The sequence below is a fragment of the Hemitrygon akajei genome, chromosome 5, assembly GCF_048418815.1.
Source record: "Hemitrygon akajei chromosome 5, sHemAka1.3, whole genome shotgun sequence".
In the NCBI taxonomy this organism is placed as follows: domain Eukaryota; kingdom Metazoa; phylum Chordata; class Chondrichthyes; order Myliobatiformes; family Dasyatidae; genus Hemitrygon; species Hemitrygon akajei.
In genome coordinates, this window is record NC_133128.1 from 76,342,035 (window position 1) to 76,365,775 (window position 23,741).

General features: G+C 37.2%; 1 protein-coding gene across 5 annotated transcripts in view; it reads left to right on the top strand.

The window, feature by feature from the left end:
* The window catches only part of mospd2 (motile sperm domain containing 2), a 95,908-nt gene extending 72,461 nt beyond the window's left edge, over positions 1–23,447 (top strand). For 4 of the 5 annotated variants that reach the window (XM_073045825.1, XM_073045824.1, XM_073045827.1 and 1 more), the window contains 3 exons: positions 9,239–9,371; positions 17,384–17,489; positions 21,289–23,447. In XM_073045825.1, the coding sequence (XP_072901926.1) occupies positions 9,239–9,371; positions 17,384–17,489; positions 21,289–21,414 (365 nt within the window). In that variant the 3' untranslated portion in view covers positions 21,415–23,447. Of the gene's footprint in view, positions 1–9,238; positions 9,372–17,383; positions 17,494–21,288 lie in introns of all 5 variants that reach the window. The other variant, XM_073045826.1, reaches the window with a different exon arrangement.
* Positions 23,448–23,741: the final 294 nt, after the last annotated feature.

Sequence of the window (23,741 nt, forward strand, 5' to 3'; positions counted from 1 at the left end):
AATCGTTAAGATGGCACCAACAATTATTCTTTGGTCAAAGTCACTTAGATCACATTTCTTTCCCCTTCTGATGTTTGTTCTGAACATCAGCTGAACCTCTTGACCATGTCTGTATGCTTTTATGCATTGAGTTGTTGCCATGTGATTGGCTGATTTAAATATTTGCATTAATGAGCAGGTGTTCCTGATAAAGTGGCCACTGAGTATACATTTTGCTTGGTCCAGCTAGTTTTTAAAAAAAAATTCTGCTCAGATCGCATGTAGTGGAAGTTTATCTTAAAAAGGAAGCATGTTTTACTGAATTGCTACAGAATATATAAATGCTGAATGCAGTCTTTTATTCATGTGTCTCGGCTCTCAACTCTATTGTCCTCCTAATGAAAACATATCATCAGTAATTTGAAAATAGCAATTTAGTTAATTTTCCAAGAAGAAAAGATCAAAAAATGATCTTTTTTTGTGGAAAAAGGAAGAAAGATCTATGTAAATGTCTTTACTAGGCTGTTTTCAAACAAATAGTAGAAATTGGTATGAATGTTGCCTGAACTCTGAAGGATCATGCAGAAAATAATAAAAATATATTTAGTGTTGACATTTGGATTTGAGGGTTTTAAAAGTTAGTAATAAATGAAATTCGCTTCTGCTTTTCATGCTTGTCATCTTAAATAAAAGAAAATGATATTGCTTGTGTAACTGGAGATAGTCCTTCAGTTCACCTGTTTGTTCTTTTTGTAACAGTAAATGATTGCAAACAATACAGTTGTATAAAACAGCTTAACTAGAAAGAAACCACAGATTGCAGATACTTGAATCTCGAATTTTAAAAAAGGCAATGATGGAAGAAGACCTCTGGCTCAGGCAGCATCTGTGGGGCAAAAGATACAAATTAATATTTCAGGTTGAGATCATGTACTAGGGAGGCAGAACAGCAATAGAGTTCCCATTGTCCTTTCTTTCACACCCCTGTATCCATCACATCATCATCTGCCAGCTCTAGTAGGATTCTAAAACCAGTCACATAACCTCCCCCCTTTCTTTTTCCTATGCATTTTTTCTTTTACCTCACCTTCTACTTCACGAGACTCTTTTATCCTCTCATTCCTCCCCGTTCTCTGCATCTCTTCCTAATCCCTGGCACCGAAGAATGTGTAACACCTCTCTTGTCACCTCCCCCAGGAACTAAACATTTCTTCCCGATGAGGCAGAAGTTCACCTGCACCTCTTCCATCCTGATCTACAGCATTTGGTGTACACGCTGTGGCCTCCTCTGCACTGGTGAAACCAAATGGGCGGCATGGTAGCGTAGCAGTTAGCGTAAGATTTTACATTGCCAGCAATCTGGGTCCAATCCCTGCCACACTCCATAAGGAGTTGGTATGTATGCCCCGTATGCGGGTTTCTTCTGAATGCTCCAGTTTCAACTCGATATCCAATATTTCCCATCCAAATCCAAGGTGTGTGCTATCAGGTTCTAGGATAAATAACAACTTTTGAGAATTTTTTCTTCAGAAGCAATTGTTTTTATACAGTAGCTTCTAATTTCTGTTTTGTATCGTCGTGCAATTCTCCTATCAGTGCTTCTTTTCATGGAGCATTTGGGAAATCATTGTAATTTATGAACAGCAACTCTAACTGGCAGATGATATTGTTCTAAGGATTGTTCCTATCAAGATTTTCTGAACCATGGTGATATCCCCTAATGACTACCAGAACTAACATTTACCATGTGAGGGACTTGTTTTTATTAAGCACTGGGCCTTTGGTTAAGGTAAAATTGAAATTATTCCAAATTATGCTTCTTTATCACATATTTTTCTTATATCCAACAAAAAGTGCTCTTAACTGCTCATAGAAATTCTCATGCTTCAGTGAAGAGCAAAACATCATGAGATGTTTGTTCCAATAATAGCCTTGCAATATCTTAGCATTAAATATTAAAATACAACAATGCATCATTTTGAAACCTAGCTTTGAGAACTCATTTGTGAAAGTAGGTGTGATGTTTTTAGAATATACTGCTCAAAACGTAATTCAAAAGGAATTTTTTTTGCTCACTTTGTAAGTTTAATAAAAATATTTTATTAACATTCATAAGTAAGTTACATAAATGTACACTAAAAATTTCTCTGAACTCAGATAAACAATGGTTTTGTCTGATCTTTGGAAATTCATATAAATACTTTGGTGTTTCAACAGTGGACTTTAAATATGCAGTGTGCATATTGTTGATTATTCAGGTGTTCCTTTGGTCAGTTATCAAAAGTATATTTAAAAATCAGAGGTGCTGGTAATATGAAATAAAAATGGTAGAAGCACTCAGCATGATTTGTGAAAGGAGAAAGAGTTAATATTTCAGATCACTATTGCTATGTTACAAATGGAAAGAGAGGGAAATGGAATGGTTTTTAAGTTGCAGAGCATGTTGAAGAGTGATGGATACGATAAAGGGAATGTCTCTAAGGGTGAGGCTCAGGATGCCATGAGGTAAATCGTAAACAAGCTAATCATTTCAGTGGTTTAATGGAGACAGATTGAACAAAGGAACACAAGTTATGAAATGAAGGCCATTAATAAGGCTAAACACAAAGGAATGTAATAATTCCAAACTGTAGTACATGCCCTTGGCCCTTCATAGATCATTGAGCTAGAATGCAGTCAGAAATTTGATTTCTTGTTTGAAATGCCATGTTTAAGTGTTATCCCATTGTTAGAGTATTTAATCCAAATTTAAAGAGGATGTAGCACTGTTCCTCTAAGCTGTGTGGATGTGCAGCTGTACAATAACTGAAATGCTCAAGCACATGTAGCCTTTGTTGACACACAGCTGGGATTTTCTTCTATATTATGTTAATATAATTTTTATGCATATATAAATTTGAAATCTAATTGAAATACCATGTAATTAATTATGTTAATGAATATAATCCATAGTTTCCAAATAATAAAAGTGCCATAACCTTTACTTCAATACATTTTAGTGCATCAATGTATTTACATTGTCAGTGTTTCAAGTTACAGCATTGTTACAAATTGTAACAATTAACATAGAATGGAAGTCAGTAGTTCATTGTCATAAGCAGCTGGCCTGTTGAATCTGACACCATCAAGTCAAAACATTTTACTTTTGCCATTCTGCTTTTCAGTTGTTTTAACTGCGTGACATCGTTTACTTGTGTTTGATGTGCAAAATTCTTTATTTTGGTTTTCTAATCTAGATTTCTTTGAAAGTAATCTATCAAAGAAATAATCTATTTAGAACTTTTAAATTAAAGAATTGTTTGAACAAGGTAAAAGTTTATTGTAAAATTGTTTGCATGACTGGTTATTTATTAAAATTATATTTTTTGATTTACTACATTTTTCAAATTATTATTTTTAGTATTCTCAAAATTATTTTTAGCATATTAATGTTGAAAAGAAAATCAGAAGAGTTAAATGCTTTGAAGATCAAAGTTTGTTCAAGATTTGGAAGTTATGGTTATTGAACTGCCATCTTCACATCAAAAATAAAAATTGACCATATTTTTATATGCCAATATACTGACAATGCTCTATGCACCACTTGTGTGGAAGTTGAAAGTTGGAGAAGAGTTCAGTCGTGGGAAAAATGGAAGTTAGATTACTTAAAATGACATCTTAATCAGAGAATTCATAGATGCAGTAAACAAATTACACAACCAGAACAAATGTAAATTTTGCACATGTTAACTGAAACTGCGGAAGAGCGTGAAGTAAGAGTGGAACAAGATACACAAAGCAAGTCTAACTCTTAATATGCTCAAAATGGTAATTGATAACATTTTCTTAGCAATTAATATTAATGCTTCTATGCATTCAGTGCAAGAAATTAATTCACTTGTGGCCTAATATGTAAATATGCAAGAGAGTTGGGGCAGCAAGGACCATGGGTTTGAATTTGTTGAGTACACCAGCTTTGTGCTTCAGAAACAGACAGTGGAAGAATTGCAGAAATCTGCTTTCCATGCTCAAATTGCTGACGAAAGTACAGACATTTCTATACAGAAGATGTTAATTTTGTGTTTAAGTTTCTACCAGAAAATGAAACTTCCTATAGGACTATGTACGTATTTTGAAACTAGCTGCATTTGGCAGTATCACTATTGTTGAAGCAATAAAAGTATATCAACAGCAATCTTAATATTCAAAAGATGATGATGTTTACGTCAGATGGGGCAAATTTTATGTTTAGAAATTATGGTGGGGAAGCAATTTTTCAACACTACACCCAGAGAAGACCTGGGATTAGATGTTGGTTGGCAAGAAAAGTATCAGTTATGTAGAATAATGAAGAACTGTGACGAGTAGGGTATGCAATATTCAGTAGGTTATTGGTTAAAAAAGGAAAGCTGAAAGAACTAGCTGATATCATAGAATGTGATGTTGTGTCATTTAGACCACTAGATGAAATAAGATGGCTGCCTAGGCATTTTGCCGTTACTGCTTTAATGAAGAATTGCAAAGTTTTGATCCAGTAGTGCAAACAGCAAGATAACAAATGTAACAATCTAATTAACAACTACTGCCTGAAGATTTTAACCAATTCACAATATCAAGTAGCATTGAACTGTCCTTAATGTTTTAGAAGATCTGGATCTCTTTGTAAATTCCTTCAGAAAAGCTGTTTGACTACAATTGTAGCGCTGCAGTATGCAAAAGTTACAGTCACAGCATCTTGGCAATACTGTTTAATGGAGTGATAAAGTGAAGGATCTGCTTGTATCTCTTCTTACATCGATGCAGTACCTATTCTTTGATTTCTTTTAACATGTGTTGAATCACTTGGATTGTAGATTTCCTGACGATGACTAAGAGAATGGCAAGTTTCTGACCCTGTTGCTATTTCAAAAACAACCAATTTTGAATTTGGAAAAGAGAATGTTGTATAACTTGACAAAAAATACTTGGCTATGAAGAACTCCAAAAGTATTGCCTCAAAATTATCACTACAACATCATGATTTCAAACTTGTTGTTTCTGAGGAAGTCAGTGCATTCACTGATATGTTGAACCACATGCTTAGAAATGAAGATTTTGAAGAGCTGTCAATTCTTGTTGACATTGTTGGAATATTTCAAGCTTTTAGTGCTGACTGCGAATGTGGATTCAGTCTTATGAATTCAATCAAATGTAAATCTATAAACAGATTAGAAGCAGAACATTTGGATGATCTAATGCGGATTAAGACATCTTTCAACTGGATGCAAAATTAATCTGGACAGTGTTTATAGGAAATGGATTTGTGATAAAGACAGATGAGAAAATGTTTATGAAACGTGAAAGAATTTCTTTGTACTGTATTATACCCTTCAAATAATAAAATCAAAAAGTATGTAATTTTTCAGTTTTCTTTCTAAATATTTGTAGAATGTATATTCCAAAAAACATTAAAATATCCATGCAGTTTTTAGGCCATGTAAAAATTTCCTGCTCAGAGCAATGGTTGGTGCACACAGATGTATAATAATAAAAAAATTAGAGGGAACATTGGATATATGTGTATTAGCTTCTATAATTGCAAATCATCTACATCTAGTATTGCATTGAATTATGTTTGTCTCATTTTAGGAGAATGTCAAGGCTTTGGAGACTAGACGTTTACAAGGATCTACATTGATAAACAGCATGTGCTTTAAGGACAAGTTGGACAAACTTGGTTTGTTTTCTGTGGAGTATGGGAGGCTGGGGAGAGATCAGATAGATGTTTATAACATTCTGAGAGGCATAGACAGAGTTAGACCATAAGACATAGGAGCAGAATTAGGCCATTCAGCCCATCGAGTCTGCTCCACCATTTCCTCCTGGCTGATCCCGGATCCCAGTCAACCCTATACACCTGTCTTCTCAAGTAGACGGCTAGTATCTTTGTTCCCAGGTTTGCAGTGTTTAGTATCTAGGAGGGATGTGTTTAAGGTGGAAAGGGGATGTGTGGGGCATCTTTTTTTACATTGTGGTGGGTGCCTGGAGTGTGCTGCCTGGGTTGGCGGTGGAGGCAAAGACAATACAGTAGAGATGTTCAAGAGGCTCTTAGATGGGCTCATGAATGTGCAGGAGTGGAAAATACGGAAATTGTGTAGGAAGAAGGGATTAATTCAGTTGGGCAGTTATTCACTAATTTAATTAGTTCAGGACAAAATTGTGGGCTGTAAGGCATGTTCGTGGGCTGGATTAAATTGACTTTATTTCTAACATCCTTCACGTACATGAGGAGTAATAATCTTTAAGTTATGTCTCCTTTTTGGCAATTTGTAGTAATTTGTAATAAATAGTATATGCAGTAAGGACAGTCAATATAGCTTACAAATACAATTGTCAGCGTGAATTAATCAGTCAGATGGCCTGGTGGAAGAAGCTGTCCTGGAGCCTGTTGGTCCTAGCTTTAATGCTGTGGTACCGCTTCCCGGATGGTAGCAACTGGAACAGTTTGTGGTTGGGGTGGCTTGGGTCCTCAATGATCCTTCGGGCCCGTTTTACACACCTGTCTCTCTAAATGTCCTGAATAGTGGGAAGTTCACATTCACAGATGCACTGGGCTGTCCGCACCACTCTCTGCAGAGGCTTGCAATTGAGGGAAGTACAGTTCCCACACCAGACAGTGATATAGTCAGTCAGGATACTCTCAATTGTGCCCCTGTAGAAAGTCCTTAGGATTTGGGGATTCATGCCAAACTTCTTCAGCTGTCTGAGGTGAATGCGGTGCTGTTGTGCTTTTTTTCACCACACAGCCCGTATGTACAAACCAAGTGAGTTCCATGGTGATGTGTATACCGAGGAACTTAGAGCTGTTCCCCCTCAACACCAGATCAATTGATGTCAATAAGGGTTAGCCTGTCTCTATTCCTCCTGTAGTCCACAACCAGCTCCTTTGTTTTTTGCAACTTTGAGGGAGAGGTTGTTCTCTTGGCACCACTGTATCAGGATGATGACTTCTCTGAAGGCTGCCTTGTTATTATTTGAGATGAGGCCAATCAGCAAAGTTAATTAGCAGATTAGAGCTATGTGTGGCGACAATTATGGGCTTACAAAGAGTAAAGGAGGGGACTCAGGACACAGCCCTAGGGGGCTCCTGTGTGGAGGGGCAGAGGAAAGAGAGTCCATTTTTATCACCTGTTGGCGATCTGACAGGAAGTCCTGGATCCAGCTGCACAACGCAGGGTGTAGGCTGAATTCTCTGAGTTTCTTTTCAAGCCTGGAGGGAATTATGGTGTTGAATGCTGAACTGTAGTCCAAGAATGACATTCTCACAAAAGCATCCCTCTTATCCAGGTGTGTAAGGACAGTGTGCATCTGTGGATCAGTTGTGTCAGTAGGCGAACTGTAGGGGGTCCAGTGTGGGTGGTAGCATGTACAGATGTAGTCCTTGACCAGCCTCTCAAAACATTTGCTTATTATTGAGGTGAGTGTGACAGGACACCAGTCGTTCAGACATGTGACCTTGGTCTTCTTGGGTACAGGAACAATGGTGGATGTTTTGAAGCAGGCGGGCACTCTACACTGGGAGAGATTAAAAACGTCTATAAACACATCTGCCAGTTGTGCCACACACATCCAAGGTACCCGCCCTGGGATGCTGACTGGTCCTGCTGCCTTGCAGCTGTCTATAAACTAATGATGGTCCTATCTCTTGATGGCACCCTTCCTAGTTGACTACAATCATCAGCAAAGGCAGACTGGGAATTGCTTCAAGGAAGATGGAGCCAAATTAGAAGCTTTCAAGGAAACGCAAACAAGTCCCAACAGTTTGAGGACAAGCCAGAAAAAAGGTGGCCACCCATGTCACACCATTGGAAACAAACTAAACACTTATACTTGGAAATCCATTTTCTGATGACATCACATCATTTCATGTTCTAACTGAAGACATCGATGACTTCTCAGCTATATGGATAAATAAATTTGAATATGAGTTTCTACTAATTTGTGATGGGAGTTGTGAGACTGAAAATAAATATCTATTTTGGGTTTGATGCTTTTAATGATTTTTTGATATTTTAATAAATTTTTAAATTTTCAATTTTAACTTGATGACAAATCCATTTTGAAAACTTACAGTTCAGAAGGTGGTGAATAGAACTTTCTTGGCTGTTAACAGCTTTGAGGCAAGTTTTTGGGTGTAGCTTATTCATTCCACTTCCAGAGGTCCTTTTATCCATTGCAAAGTAATATTGTCTGTGATGTGTTTTAGGCTAGCAACATAGATCCACCAAACTAGGCAAGTATGTGTGAAGAGTCAGTGTGAAGGATAGGGGATCAGGCAAGCACAATCCTGCCCTGTTCTACGTCCAGCAACAGACTACCCGACTTGTTGCTGACCTTGCAATGCTGTCCACAAAGATCTTGTGCCTTGGACTTCCACGTTTCACCATCAGTTGTCACTTAGTATTTCATTGTTCCTCCATGGTATTTAGCAATAGTACTGTCATCAAGTTGGTCAAAAAGCCAATCACACTAAAGAATTTTTACATGGCAAACCAGGCATCTTAGCTGTTAACATTTTTTAATGTCTGAGGCTATATTTCAAGCATGCAACTTTTATTACATTATTTTTAAATGCGAAAAATCCATTATGTTCTTAAATATCCAAGGCAATGGATATCAACCTATGGGCAAATGGCTTTGTCCATGGTTATGACTAATTTCAATTTTTAATACAGTAAACAATAACACCACTTCTATTTCTCCCTCATGGAATTGTTTTAGGCAGAAGGAGCAGACTGCAATAGATATTTTAGGGCTACCTTTGTAGACTACTGCAGCACAGAAACAGGCACTTCAGCCCATGTCAAACGTTTATTCTGCTTTGTCCCATTGACCCCCCTCCCCACCTTAAACCATAGCTCTCCAGACCCTTCCCATCCATGTACTTAGCCAAATTTCTCTTAAAATGTTACAATCAAACATGCATCTACCACTTCTGGCAGCTCAAGTCCATGTAGACATTGTCCACTGTCAATAGTCCAAGAATGTTATTCAACACATTGAGCTAAATTACAGCACAAAACTTGGTTTACTGTTTCAAATACAGTTTTTAATGTTTAATCCAGAGTTATCCTGGTATTAGAAAACTGAATCAAAATGTAAAATGCTATAATAGTTATTAACTTGTATAGCTGCAGTCCCATCTGTATATTATGTGATACTTTATAGTATTGGTCAATGATGTAGGGTACTTCTATAGTTTTAAGCTAGAAAACCATAAAATAACTTTTTGTTTTTGTAGGTGTCGAGGCATCCCCACAGGACAGGTTTTTAGTGATGGCAGCTGAGATGAACCAAGCAGCAGGAGCAGCAGCCCCCCTTGATCTGAGTCAGTTCTGGAAGGAAGTAGCTAGAGACCAAGTGATGGAACACAGGTGGTGAAGATTTTTTTTGCCTGAATGTAGTTTTAACACATCCATAACTTTGACTAAATTGAAGTTAGCAGATTGTTGTGTGTATTTTTTTTTGTTTGCAAGAAAAATATCCTCAAACAGCCTTTCCGGCTGAGGCAACACTTTTTACCTGCAAGTCTATCAGGGTCATCTACTGCATCTGGTACTCCCAGTGTGGCCTCCTCTATGTTAATAAGATCTGACATAGACGCAGGGGAACTATTTCATCAAGTACCTTTGCTCCGCCTGCCACGACAGGTGGAATTTTACCGTGGTTACTCATTTTAATTCCACTTCCCTTTCCTATTCCAACACGTTTGTCCATGGCCTCCTCTACTGCCACGATGAGGCCACATTCAGGTTGGAGGACAGCACCTCATATTCTGTCTGGGTAGCTTCCAACTTGGCATGAACAACGATTTCTCTAACTTTGGATAATTTCTCCTTCCCTCTCTTCCCTCCCCATTCCACATTCTAGACCCACTCTTATCCCTTCTCTTCTCACCTGCCTATCACCTTCCTCTGGTGCCCCTCCCCTTTCACTTTCTCTCATTGTCCACTCTGCTCTCCTATCAGATTTCTTCTTCAGCTGTTTTCCTTTTCCACCTATCACCTCCCAGCTTCTGACTTCATTTTCTCTCCTTCACCCACCCACCTTCCCTCTTAACTTGGCTTCGTCTATTACCTGCCACCTTGTCCTCTTTCCCCTTACCCAACATTTTGTCTTGATTTCGAGCATCTGCAGAATCTCTTGTGCTTATCCTGAAATGGTATTCTAAATGGTAAATTTGTAGCAAATAACAAATGTTTGTTATGAAATGAACTGAATATTGAATGTTGATATTGCCAAAAGGAAATACACTTAACCTTTAGCGAAATGGTGCATGGTGCTGATATTTTAGGTTATGAGTTAATAGTTCGTCTCTAAGATGCTTGAATTGCACTGATAGCGTTTGGCTCCTTCATGTTCTAAATGTTAATGAAGTTTTTTTCTGTCCTAGTGTGTAACATTGACCTGAGTTTTGTAATAATTTTCAGTTATTAGTTCGCAAATTGCTCAGTGTGCTTTTACATTTGTAAATCTCATTGGCCCATGTTAGTCATCCATCTCCTGAGCTGATCATCGTGTTATTCTTCCATCAATTTGCAGATTAACGGCAGGGTCCTTGCACTGTCATGTAGCGTGCTCTGGATGTTTCTTGGATTTATTGATTAAAGTTTTAGAAAAGAATTGTGCTTTGCTGTATCAAGTTTAGATCAGTACTGATTATTTGAAATCTGAGATGTCTTATTTTTATATGGTATTACAAAGAAGTGAGTCCTTTAAAATCCAAGTGTAAAAATTCCTCCAAGCAAGTTGTCTGATAGCATGGTTTCATGTGACTGCATCAATAATATGGTGTTCAGAGGTTTACTTTACCCACTTAAAAATTTCATCAGATTGAATAAATGGATGAGGGGCAGTGAAGTATAATCCAGCTACCCATGTGTAGTCATGCTCATTCGTGACTATCCACTTGAGTGAGCAAGCTGACTGCAGGCTTTTTTCCTACTTTGGTCGCCAAGTCATTCAGAGATTGATTATTTCTTTAGAAATAGAACACTTACGGTAGTCTAATATTTAATCAAAAGTGGCAATGATTTTTAAAATATACCTTTTGTTTCATGTGAGCAGCAGATTTCCAGCAGATTGTTTAATTACATTTGAGGATGCACAGGAAGGTTGGCAATTTTTCTGGATGCTTTTCATTTCAGAACTATCTCTAAATTATGAATAGTACATAAACTTAGTCGTGCTCATTCATACCATGAAACTGAGGTTCCTCATTGTCTGATCCAATGTGTGTTTTTGTTGCAATTTTTGCAATTGCTAAGCTTTGGTGGGTAACAGAAACATGTAATTAATCGTAAGGTGCAATGCAATCTGAATGTGAGTAATCCATTTCAGTGAGAGGGACTTGCATCTCAACTTTCTTGAGCGACTAAATTGAGAAAGCAGGGGTTTACAAATGCAGGCCACTCCGGTTGAATATACATAAACTATATTTTTTGTGTTTGGTCTTTAGAAATATTTGACAATGGAAACAAAGAAAGGTCATCTTTTTCTCTTTCCCTGTCCAAGCAGTTTGGCTGATCCTGCATTAAATAGAAAATGATATTTAATCTTGAGTGGAGCACATCCAAACAGGAATTGAGTCATGGCTGCCACTGGTTCTCACATTTTTTATATATTTAGAAAAAACCCTTGGTTCTGCTACAGAGCTCAGAAGCTTGAAGAACACTTTATTTTTCTGTCTGGTGATGTATCTCAGCATAGGTGTGGTATATTGCCAAGCTGATGCATTTCTGCATTCTCAAATAAATTGTACCATTGCTTCTAATATAGTGGAATATCCAAATTCCTTGGCATTAAGATATCAGAGGATCTGCTCTGGGACCAGCAGATAAGTGTCATCACAAGGTAATTTGTTAGGAGGATATTTTGCACTTGGAATTTTACATCTCACTGATTACAATCAAAGTTCTTTGTAAAACCATGTACAAATCAGACATCTCAAATTTCAAATAATCAGTACTGATCTAAGCTTTATACACAAATGTGCCCACTACTGTGCACTATTAACATGGGTGCTGCCTCAAGAAAGAAGCATTCATCATCAAGGAAAACTACCGTCCAGGCCATGCTCTCTTCTCGCTACCACCATCAAGTTTAGGAACACTTATTCCCACACAACCATCGGGTTCACTACTCTGAATTGATCCTGTGGTCTAGAGACTCACTTTCAAGGATTCTTTACAACTCGGTCCTAATTTTTTTTTTTTGCACAGCTTGTCTTTGCACATTGGTTGTTTGTCAGTTTATATATTCTATCACATTTCTTTTTTCCCTGTAAATGTCTGCAGGAAGACGAATCTCAAGGTAGTATATAGGAACACACTGTATGTGTACTTTGGCAATAAATTTACTTTGAACAAAACAATGCCAGATGGTCTCAGTGCTTATCCAGATGGCAAAACACCTGCAGAGAAAACTGGCTAATAAGGTTTGGGGCAGCAGAGTTCAATGCAAACTTTGTGTGTAAGAAGTTTGTATGTCCTTCCCGTGAGTCCATGTGTTTCTTTCAGGTGCTCAAGTTTCCTCCCACTTTCCAAAGGCGTACAGGTTGGTTGGTCATGGTAAATTGTCCTGTGATTAGGCTAGGATTAAATAGGTAGGTTGCTGGACAGTGGAGTTTGTTGGGCTGGAATGGCCTGTTCTACGCTACACGTCTAAATAAAATTAAAATAAATAAGATCAACAGACTTGAAAAGACAGTATATTCACATTGTGTTAAAGCCAGAAACGGATATTGATCTGAGATCCTGATTGGTTTAACAATATATTTAGAATTCCATTAATTAAACAACTTTAAATTCCTCTTTAAAATTTAATTGGGCATTAACTGTAGTTGCTATGCTGTCATGAACCGAATGCCTTTGGACTACTTATGATGCCGTGAGGTCCCTTAGTGTTTATTACTCAAGTAAGTTCATCCTGCTCTTAATTTAAATTATTTGTTAAGTCTAATTTTAGGCACTAGAATAATTTGATATTTATATCACATTCAGATTTTTGATTAAATCCACCTTTTAGAACAAAAGGTCACTTTAAGTTATCAAGAGAGAATATGTACTGGAGATTTGTGTTGAAGCGAATGGCATATTAAGTAAGAAAAATGCTTGAATGAAAAACTATACAGTATAATTTTAAATAAAATTGTAATAATTATAGTGATGAATTTCAGGACCATTGGGATGGTACTGTAATTGAAGTGTCTAAATCTGTAGGATTGAAACCATTTAGATTATTCATGATTTAAATAATCATTGTATCACAATTTACTCATATTATCTTACTAGAGGATTTAATAGTGCCCATTCGTATAGAGATGTTCATAGAATAGCACAACATAAAAGGGAAATTTTTGAGTTCATCAAATTTTTGGCACTTTTGAAGACTTCATGAGCTGAGGCAAATCCTTCCATATTTTTTAAAGACATTTGTCTATTACCTTCCTCAACAATGCCTTCAAAAGGCTGCCATTAAATTTATCAAGTAATGGATTCAAAATCTTAGTTATGCATCGTGTGTTTAATCATGAAGCCCTGAAAATTACAGTTCAAGTTGGATTACACCTCCATTATGCTGCAGAATTGTCATCTTAATATTTACTACCTCATAGAGATGTTTTGAACAGTCCGAAACCTCTGTTCTACAAAGATAATGACTAGACATTCCCCATTTTAATGTAACAGTTTTTAATGTGAAAGTTGTTAATTACCAACAATCAAACACTCTAACCCTGTAACAAAACAATGGGAGCTAGAGTAGCTGATAGTTTCTTATTTTGTTTGTGATTTTAAAATATGACCCTAACGCAAGAGATTCTGCAGATACTGGAAATCGATTTACACACACCAGATGTTGGAGGAGCAGGGTCCTGATGAAGGGTCTCAGCCTGAAACGTAGTCTCTTTATTCCTTTCCATAGATGCTGCACGACCTGCTAAGTTCCTCCAGCATTTTGTGTGTGTTAATTAAAATATGACCTGTACTTTTTCCACTCAATCTGTTCATTCATCCGGTCTTCTCATCAGATTCATATCTAATTTGACACTGAATTTAGTATTCTAGCTTCCACTTTGATGCAGGGAAACGGTAACTCGTAAAGAATCCTCCATTTTGGTTGAGGCAATGTGTGCCTGTGTTGTTGATTCAATACCATTGAACTCTTCGCAGCAACACACTTAAGTCCACTAGCTCTTTAATTTTTTGTATACCAGCCTATTTTTATTATGTCCAGAAATATGCTGTGACTCAATACACTGATGTTTTCTGCTGTTCCAACTACATTTGAACTGTAGAAGTAATTATGCAATTATTTTCGATGAAGCATAGAATATTATTTTGTTATGTGGAATTTCTTATTGCAGTTTTATGAAACTTGTTCATACAGTACTGTCATTCCTATGATATGAATATAATTTGAACAATGAACAAATTCAGAAATCAGAGATGCAAAGGGACTTGGAGGTCCTAGTGCAAGATATCCTAAAGGATAACTTGCAGGTTGAATCCGAAGGTGCACGTTAACATTCTTTTCAAGAGGACAAGACTATAAAAGCAAGGATGTAATGCTGAGACTTTATAAGGCATTAGTCAGATTGTACTTTGAGTATTGTGAGCGGTTTTGTGCCCCTTATCTAAGAAAACATGCTGGCATGAAAGAGGGTCCAAAGTAGGTTTATGAGAATGATCCTGGGAATGAAAGGGTTAATGTGTGAGGAGTGTTTGGCTCTGGGTCTGTAGTTGCTGAAGTTTTAATGAATGAGGGGGTGTCTCATTGAAAAGTATGGATGGAGCAGACATACTGGGAAAATCTAGGACCCAAGGGCATGGTCTCAAAGTAAAAGGATGAACAGCGATGAGTAGGAATTTCTTTGGCCAGAGGGTGCTGAATCTATGGGATTCATTGCCACAGACAGCTGTGGAGGCCTAGTCACTGAGTATATTTAAAGTAGAGGTTGATAGTTTCCTGACTAGTAAAGCCATCAAAGGTTAAGAGGAGAATTGGGTTGAGAAGGAAAATAAATCAGCCATGATCGAATAGCGGAGCAGACTCAATGGGCTAAATAGCTTAATTCTGCTCCTATCTTATGATCTTGTAATAATATTTGTAGAACTGAGCAACAGAAGTAAGTTCTGAACAATGGTGTAATTTTTATTGGATTGATATTTTATGTAAAGAGTGTTCATTAGGTATATTTTTATCTTTTTGATAAGAAAAACTTAGAAAGGTCTGTGTTCATGTTAAGATCAGGGAATAGAAATATCACAGCCATGATATATATACAGAAAATCAAATGTATTTATGCTTTTAAGTTGCTTGAAGAATGTCTTCAAAACCAAGCGATTATTTAAATGTTATCAGAAGCTTTTGAGGGATGAAGATAAGCAGTGTTTGAATTTAAACAATGTATTATGCACAGCTATCCAGAGCAAATTGTTTTGATAATACTGTTAGATTTCTGGTTTGTGCTGACCATGCTATAACACTTGTACTTTATCCTTCCTTCACCTGTTGCTGCCCTTGCACTTCATCTGATATTCTACATGTTGATGAAACTAAAAAATACTTGTTTTACAATCTCAATTCGTATAGCAGCCTATAACCAGTGGGTTATTTTGAGATGTGTTTACTGGTGTGATAATGAAATTTTAGCAATGAATTTGAACACTGCAAATCCCAACAAAAAGCAGTAAGAAAGTTACCAGATTTTCTGTGATGTTATTTGAGATTGCAAGTGTGTAACCTCTTAATACGAAGATTCAAAGTTAGTTGAAGGGAACAGTGTAATAGAGCAAGAAGACAATGGTAGAATTTTGAATTATTTTTATCAAGGCATGTTATAGAGTCATGTATATATAATCCCATTTTCCAACTTAATAGCATTCCATGCCTTGAGTTTCAAGTGTTCGTTTAGATGTTAAATTGTTGAGGATTTCTCCCACCACCTTCCCCTCAGGTTGTGTATTCTGGTTTCCACATTCAGTGGTTGAATTTTTTTTCCCCTTGGATCCACTGAAATACTCCTATATTTATATATTTCAAAGATGATGAAAGTTGTTCACTTTTTGTTCCGTCTGCGCCTTTCATAATTTCGCATTTCTCAATCAAGCACCATTTAACCCGCTGCTTCAGCTTCCAACCTGGTTTATCCAGTGTCTCCTCTAAACTGAAACTCAGCACAGTGACATCCTTTCCATAATGTGACAGCCATTAAAGTTCCCAGTACTCGAGCTATGACCTAACTAATATTTTGGTTGTATCGTTACCTCCCTACTCTCACATGTTCTGTGCCCTGGCTAATGAAACCAAGCATCTTACAAGCTACCTTCACCACCTTGCTGTTGCATTTGTGAATCCATGGACTTCTGTCCTACGTAAACCCTAGCACTTTGCCATTCATTTTTTCTTCCCGAAAAGGCATCACTCTATCCAACGCTTGAAATCCAGGATTCCTTGGGTTTGCTATCATGATCCTTCAACCTTACAGGAGCACATTGATCCTGAACTACCACTATTTCACATTTTTAACATCAGTCAGATGTTCAAGCGGCTATTCTTGGGTAACACACACAAAATTGTAGAGGAATTGAGCAAGACAAGCAGCATCAATTGAGGCAAATGAGTAGTTGATGTTTCAGACCAAGACCCTTCATCAGGACTGGAAAGGAAGGGGGCAGAATGTAGTATAAGAAGGTGAAGGGAGAGGTACAAAAGCTAGCAGGTGATAGGTCAGGGCAGTTGAGGGGAAGATGGGTGGGTGGGAGAGAGTTGATGTAAGAAGCTGGATGCTGAAAAAGGGATCTAATACAAGCGGACAATAAATCATATAATAATGGAAGGAGGAGAGGTGTGATGGGCAGGTGAGGAGAAAAGAAGGGGTAAGAGGAGAACCAGATCAGTGAATGGAAAAAAAAGAGCAGGGGGATGAAAGGTAAATTACTAGAAGCTGGAGAAATCAACATTAGTTGAGAAATAGAGGCTAGCCAGACAGAAAGCAAGCTGTTGCACCTCCAGCCTCATTGTGACAGTGAAGGAGGCCGTTTTCAGTCTAAATCCAGGTCCAGTTTTATGATAATGAAATTGGCCAATTTGGGACCTTAGTTTGCAGTCTACCCTTGCCCTTACAATAAACTTTGAATTATAGTCCGTATCTTCAAAATGCTGTCCCACTGACAAACGACATACCCTGCAATGTTCCATGAAATTAGATCCAAAGCTGCTTTAGGAAGTCTTATAAAATAATGTTTTACCTAATTTGAAATGGGCAGTGTTACATTTCTCTAAATTACTAAGTGTAGCCATTAGATTACCTGTGAGGTATGTTTTTGCTAATAACATTTTGTACAAAAATTTTGAAGTTACTTTTGATTATTGTACTCTGCAGATTGAGGTGTCATGTTGTTGAAAGCTCTAAGGCTTCTGCTGTTGCCAAAGAAAATCTCATTAAAGGGCATGTAGCTTTTTCAAACCAAGACGATTTGCATTCAAAGGTAGGTAAGCAAAGGTTTTGAACTATTTATAGTAATGCATATGCAAAATGAAATGTTAATCTAATTTTCATCTAATTTAGATTTTGAAACATTAGACTTGGTAATGCATAATTAACACCCATAATTTACTATGCCTCTATGCATTTTATTGACAAGACAATTACTGTAATCTGGCAGTCATGCTAGAATCATAAAGTCTTAGAATACGACAGCACAGAAACATGCCCTTCAGCCCACCTAATCCATTCCAAACTATTAATCTGCCTAGACCCATCGACCTGCACCTGAACCATAGCCCTCATACCCCTCCCATCCATGTACCCATTCAAATTTCTCTTAAATGATGAAGTCAAACCTGCATCCACCATTTCCGCTAGCAGCACAATCCACAAGCTCAGCCTTCTCTGAGTGAAAAGGTTCCCCCTCATGTTCCCCTTAAACAATTCACTTTTGACCTTTAATCTGTGATCTCTAGTTCTAGTCTCACCCAACCTCACTGGAAAAAAGCCTGCTTGTATTTACCCTAACCATACCCTTCATAATTTTGTCTCCCTTCATTCTCCTACTTTCTAGGTAATAAAGTACTAACCTATTCAACCCTCCCCTCTAACTCAGGTCCTTGCGTCCTGGTAACATCTTTGTAAATTTTCTCTGCAGTCTTTCAATCTTATTGATATCTTTCCTGTAGAGGGGTAATCAGAACTACACACACTCCAATTTGGGCCGCACCAACATCTTATACAACTTCAATATAACATCCCAACTCCTGAATTCAGTACTTTGATTTATGAAGGCCAATGTGCCAAAAGCTCTCTTTATGACCCTATCTACTTGTGGCACCACTTTCAAAGAATTATCAATTTATATTTCCAGATCACTCTATTCTACTGCACTCTTCAGTGCTCTACCACTCAGCGTGTAGGTCCTACCCTAGTTTGTCATCCCAGAGTCTAACACCTCACACTTGTCTGCATTAAATCCCATCTGCCATCTTTCAGCCCATTTTTTTCTGCTCATCCAGATCCCACTGCATACTTTCCTTGCTCTCAACTATGCTTCCAGTCTTGGTGTCATCTGCAAATCTGTTGATCCAGTTTACTACATTATCATCTAGATTGTTGATGTAGATGACAAACAGCCATGGACCCAGTACAGATTCCTGTGGCACATTGTGATAGGCCTCCTGTGAGAATCAGAATCCGGTTTATTATCACCGGCATGTGACATGAAATTTGTTAACAGTAGCAGTTCAATGAAATACATAACATAGAAGAGGAAAAAAATATAATAAATAAAATAATAATAAATAAGTAACTAAATCAATTACATTATACGTATATTGGAAAGATTAAAAAACAATCAAAAAAACAGAATACTGTATATTTTAACAAGTGAGGTAGTGTCCAAGAGTTTAATGTCCATTTAGGAATCAGATGTCAGAGAGAAAGAAGCGGTCCCTGAATCGCTGAGTGTGTGCCTTCTGTACCTCCTACCTGATGGTAACAGTGAGAAAAGGGCATGCCCTGGGTGCTGGAGGTCCTTAATGGATGCTGCCTTTCTGAGACACTGCTCCCTGAAGCTGTCCTGGGTACTTTGTAGGCTAGTACCCAGGATGGAGCTGATTAGATTTACAACCTTCTGCAGCTTCTTTCAGCCCTGTGCAGTAGCCCCCCCCCCCACCCCCCCAATACCAGACAGTGATGCAGCCTGTCAGAATACTCTCCACGGTACATCTATAGAGGTTTTTGAGTGTATTTATTGACATGCCAAATCTCTTCAAACTCCTAATGAAGTATAGCAGCTGTCTTGCCTTCTTTATAACTACATCAATATGTTGGGACCAGGTTAGATCCTTAGTGATCTTGACACCCAGGAACTTGAAGCTGCTCACTCTCTCCTTCTGATCGCTTTATGAGGATTGGTATGTGTTCCTGCATCTTACCCTTCCTGAAATCCACAATCAGCTCTTTTGTCTTTCTGACGTTGAGTGCCAGGTTGTTGCTGCGGCACCAGTTCACTAGTTGGCATATCTCACTTCTGTATGCCCTCTCGTCACCACCTGAGATTCTACCAACAACGGTTGTATTGTCAGCAAATTTATAGATGGTATTTGAGCTATGCCTAGCCACACAGTTAGGTGTATATAGAGAGTAGAGCAGTGGACTAAGTACAAACCCTTGAGGTGCGCCAGTGTTGATCATCAGCGAGGAGAATATGTTATCTCCAATCCATGCAGATAGTGGTCTTCCGGTTAGGAAGTCGAGGATCCAATTGCAGAGGAAGGTATAGAGCCCCAGGTTCTGCAACTTCTCAATCAGGATTGTGGGAATGATGGTCAAAGAGGCAACCATCTACTACCATGCTCTGGATTCTCCCTCAAAATCAATGTCTAATCCAATTTGCTATCTCATCATGAATGGCAAGCAACTGAACCTTCTTTACCAACCTCCCATGCAAGACCTTGACAAGGCCTTGCTAAAATCCATGCAGACAACATCCACGGCCTTCCCATCATCAAATTCCTTGGTAATTTCCTTGAAAAACACGGTAAGGTTGATCCATATATGTGATATGTGGGCTAGTACCGATATGAAGTTATCGTGAAAGTGTTGAATTGTTGTACGATTGCTCGATTTCAGGAATAAATTTTCCATTCTTTCTTGGCCTACTTGTAATCTCTTTCCCATGATGAGATGAGTTGTGATGCTGGAAATGCAAATAGGGTGATGTTCTGAGCATGATACGGTCCAAACCCAAGAGCCATTGTTTTGTTTTAAAAGTCACTGTATTTGTGTCATGAAGTTTTATAATGGGTTGGAGCACTTTGATTTCACCAACTTTCTGTAGCAAGCTCGAGACTTCACAGTCATCTTGTGGCACAAAAGTCACACACACACACACACACACACACACACACACACACACACACACACACACACACACACACACACACACACACACACACACACTCACTCACTCACTCACTCACTCACTCACTCACTCACTCACTCACTCACTCACTCACTCACTCACTCACTCACTCACTCACTCACTCACTCACTCACTCACTCACTCACTCACTCACTCACTCACTCACTCACTCACTCACTCACTCACTCTTTTGGAATGTGCTAAGAAACTGGAGGATGTTGAAGAAATCCATGCAGTTGCAGGGAGAATGTGCAGATTCCATCCTTTTGGTTTGATTATGCATAAGCACCTTGTCCTCTGTGGGATTTTAAAGGAATTTTGTGTCCATGCTAGAGATATGTAGGTTTAGAGCGTTTCTTAATAATCTACAAAAATGCCTGTAACTAGAAGTCCATTTGGTCTATCTTATCAAAAGAAAAGAATGGTCTCAAATTTCAAGGACTTGACTAATTGGAAAAGAAATCAAATTCTACAAACAAATGAGCTGTGCCGCATTGTAAACTTTACTTATCACACTATATTCCAATTTTGTTTCTGGTGATCTGATCTTTATGAAGTGCAACAGTTCAATGTTTGGGTTAAACTATATATTAATATTCGAAAATAATTCTTGTCTTTACCACTTTGAGTATATTTTAATTTAACTTGCTGGTGTTTATAATGAGTAACATAGCATTCAAGAATAAATGTTGAATCTATTGGATGCAGCAACTTAATTGGGTGAGGTTGATAAGTTTTTATTTTCAATATGTTTAACAAATTTTCAACTTTTGTGTTTATTCACTATGCATGATTTTGATGGTGTATTGTATACAGTAATGCAAATTGAATTATGTTCTGTATTTTATGTTGCATTTTGTTTTAACAGATAAATAAGTTAATGGTGTCCAATAGACAACTGGAAGAGCGGATTGATCGTTGTCTCTTTTTTCTGCAATTATTAACTATCATGGTTGCATTTTTGGTCATACACGTTCTATCCTGGCATTTCTAACCTTCATGCTGTAATTCAGCCAACTTCTTACTCCACACAAGATATACCAAAGTTGCTGACTTGTTTTGCATTTCCTCTTCACAAGTTGCCAATCATATGTGATATGCTGAAGGCTACAAGATGACCAGTTTTGTTTTATATTTTGCCATTTTTGAAACTCTTTGGTAAGATTTATAATGTAAGAAATTAACGTTAATGTTGTAAACAAGCTGTCTAGTAATGAATCATGACTGTGATTTGGCAGTTGGTCTGTAATATACCTTGGTGCTACTAACAACACGATGCAAAAATGACTATTCTCCCCAGGATTATTTGGGTGTAATGCTGAAGCCTATAAGGTGAATAAAAGCAAGTAGTAATTCAGATTGATCTCTCGGTGCTTGTCAAATGTGACAAGCAAAATGTACAACTGATTTGTTTCTTATAGTCCCTTAATTTATGTGCTCAGTCCTGAAGTTCCTAGAACAAGTTGAATCTTCTGGCAAGAAGGTTCTGGGGAAATGACTAGCCATTTATTATCCCCCTTTAAGTGCTATAGTGATGACTATCGAATGTACCTTTTTTATAATCAGAAGGAGAAGGTTAGAAAATAATGTTTACTAGAGAAATGATATTGATCTTTTCTATTCCAATGAGTTATTAACAGAAATGCAAATTACTGGGTTTATACTGGATGTTTGGGGTAAATAGTGTAATTATAGTTAATACATGAACGTTGATTTTTGTTGAAACCAATTGAATACCACATGACTTAAATTGTTGTAAATAATCTTGGTCCATTTTCATTTTAGTTTTGGAAGATAATTTTCCTTTTGATCTAAATTCCCTTCTTGTTTGATATTTAGTGCCATGCACAAAATTCAGAATCCTATAACTAAATGTTAAATACCAGGAGTCCATCTCTTGGCACAAGAACAAAAGCACAGTGCTGGGAAACCAAGGCCAGTGAGCAATGGCAAAGTTGCCCTTAAACCTCATATAACTTGTGCTTGCTTGTGTGTAAAGTTATTTGCCTTTTGTAATTTTGATAATATTTTCAAACTCCAGTCTTTGTGTTGCTGCCTTACTGGAGGAGTTTGTATTTCATTTCAAAAACCAGGAAATAAAGATATATTTAATGATAACTTGGGTTTAGTCCTCAAAGGAGAATGCTATAATTACTCAAGACGTAGATATTTAAGAAGAAACAAGTGCCACCAACGTGAAGAAGTTTAATTCTAGGTCTGCATTATTATCTGCAATTTGGTTACCTACTTTGTTAAAAGTTTTGCCCTGTAAGTTAATTCACATTCAGTGGATGCCTGATAAATAGTGGCAATAGATCTTTTAATATTAAAGTATGTAGTGCCAAAAGCAAATGATATTTGTACATCAATATGCATAAATGACAAAACGTTTGACTAGGTTTAACTATTGACATTATAGAACCAGCACCCAAATGGTCCACTGGCATGCTGATTGAATTTGATTCATAGAGATGTAAAAGAATAATATCAAAAAATAAATTTCAAGCAAAAATGCAGATCTGTTAGTAACGAGGAGAAAATATGAAGCTAAATTACTTCTGTGACTATAGGAGAGGTTTGCTGGATTGTGGTGATTGCATTATGTAGTGTTTGCTTCCTTCCCAGATTTTGTTGTTTAAAAACTAATATAGTTGTACATCACTGAAGCTGAAAGAATTTCTGTTATTTGGGACTTCATATTTGAAGCAAAAATTATAAAAATTAAGCATTTATCAAGTATCTAATTTGAGTTTCATGATAAGAATTGTGCTGTAATGCATGATATATTATTGTACAGATTATCACTCCAGAGCTAGAAGTCTAAATTAAAATGCACTTTATGGTATAATAAAATTGCTGATCGTGTCTTAACACTGCAAAAAAAATTGCAAGTGTTTTATATTATTTGCAAATAAACCTTTTGTTTGTAACCAGATTTCAAGAACAAATGAGTATTTATTATAGACTGTTATTACAGAAATATAATTATGAATAAAAATTTGGTAATAAAAAGTGCACGTACAAGTTGCAGAAGTTGTGTATTATTTGTGATTACTGTATTAGAAGCTCATTTTATATACGAGTACAGTGAGTATGGTATAAGTGTATGAATGTTTGATTAGTGATTGGTACAGACTGGACAGGCTGAAGAGCCTGTTTCCACGTTCTCTCTGACTGTAAAAATTGGCCCTTTAATCAAATGAAGAACATCGTGTAATTGCTGTTTTTCAAAAATCAGTGAGCAACATCTACAATGGACAATGATTATCTTTACTCTATTGAATGTGCGTTATATTGATGTTGATTACTTTGCACTCTTCT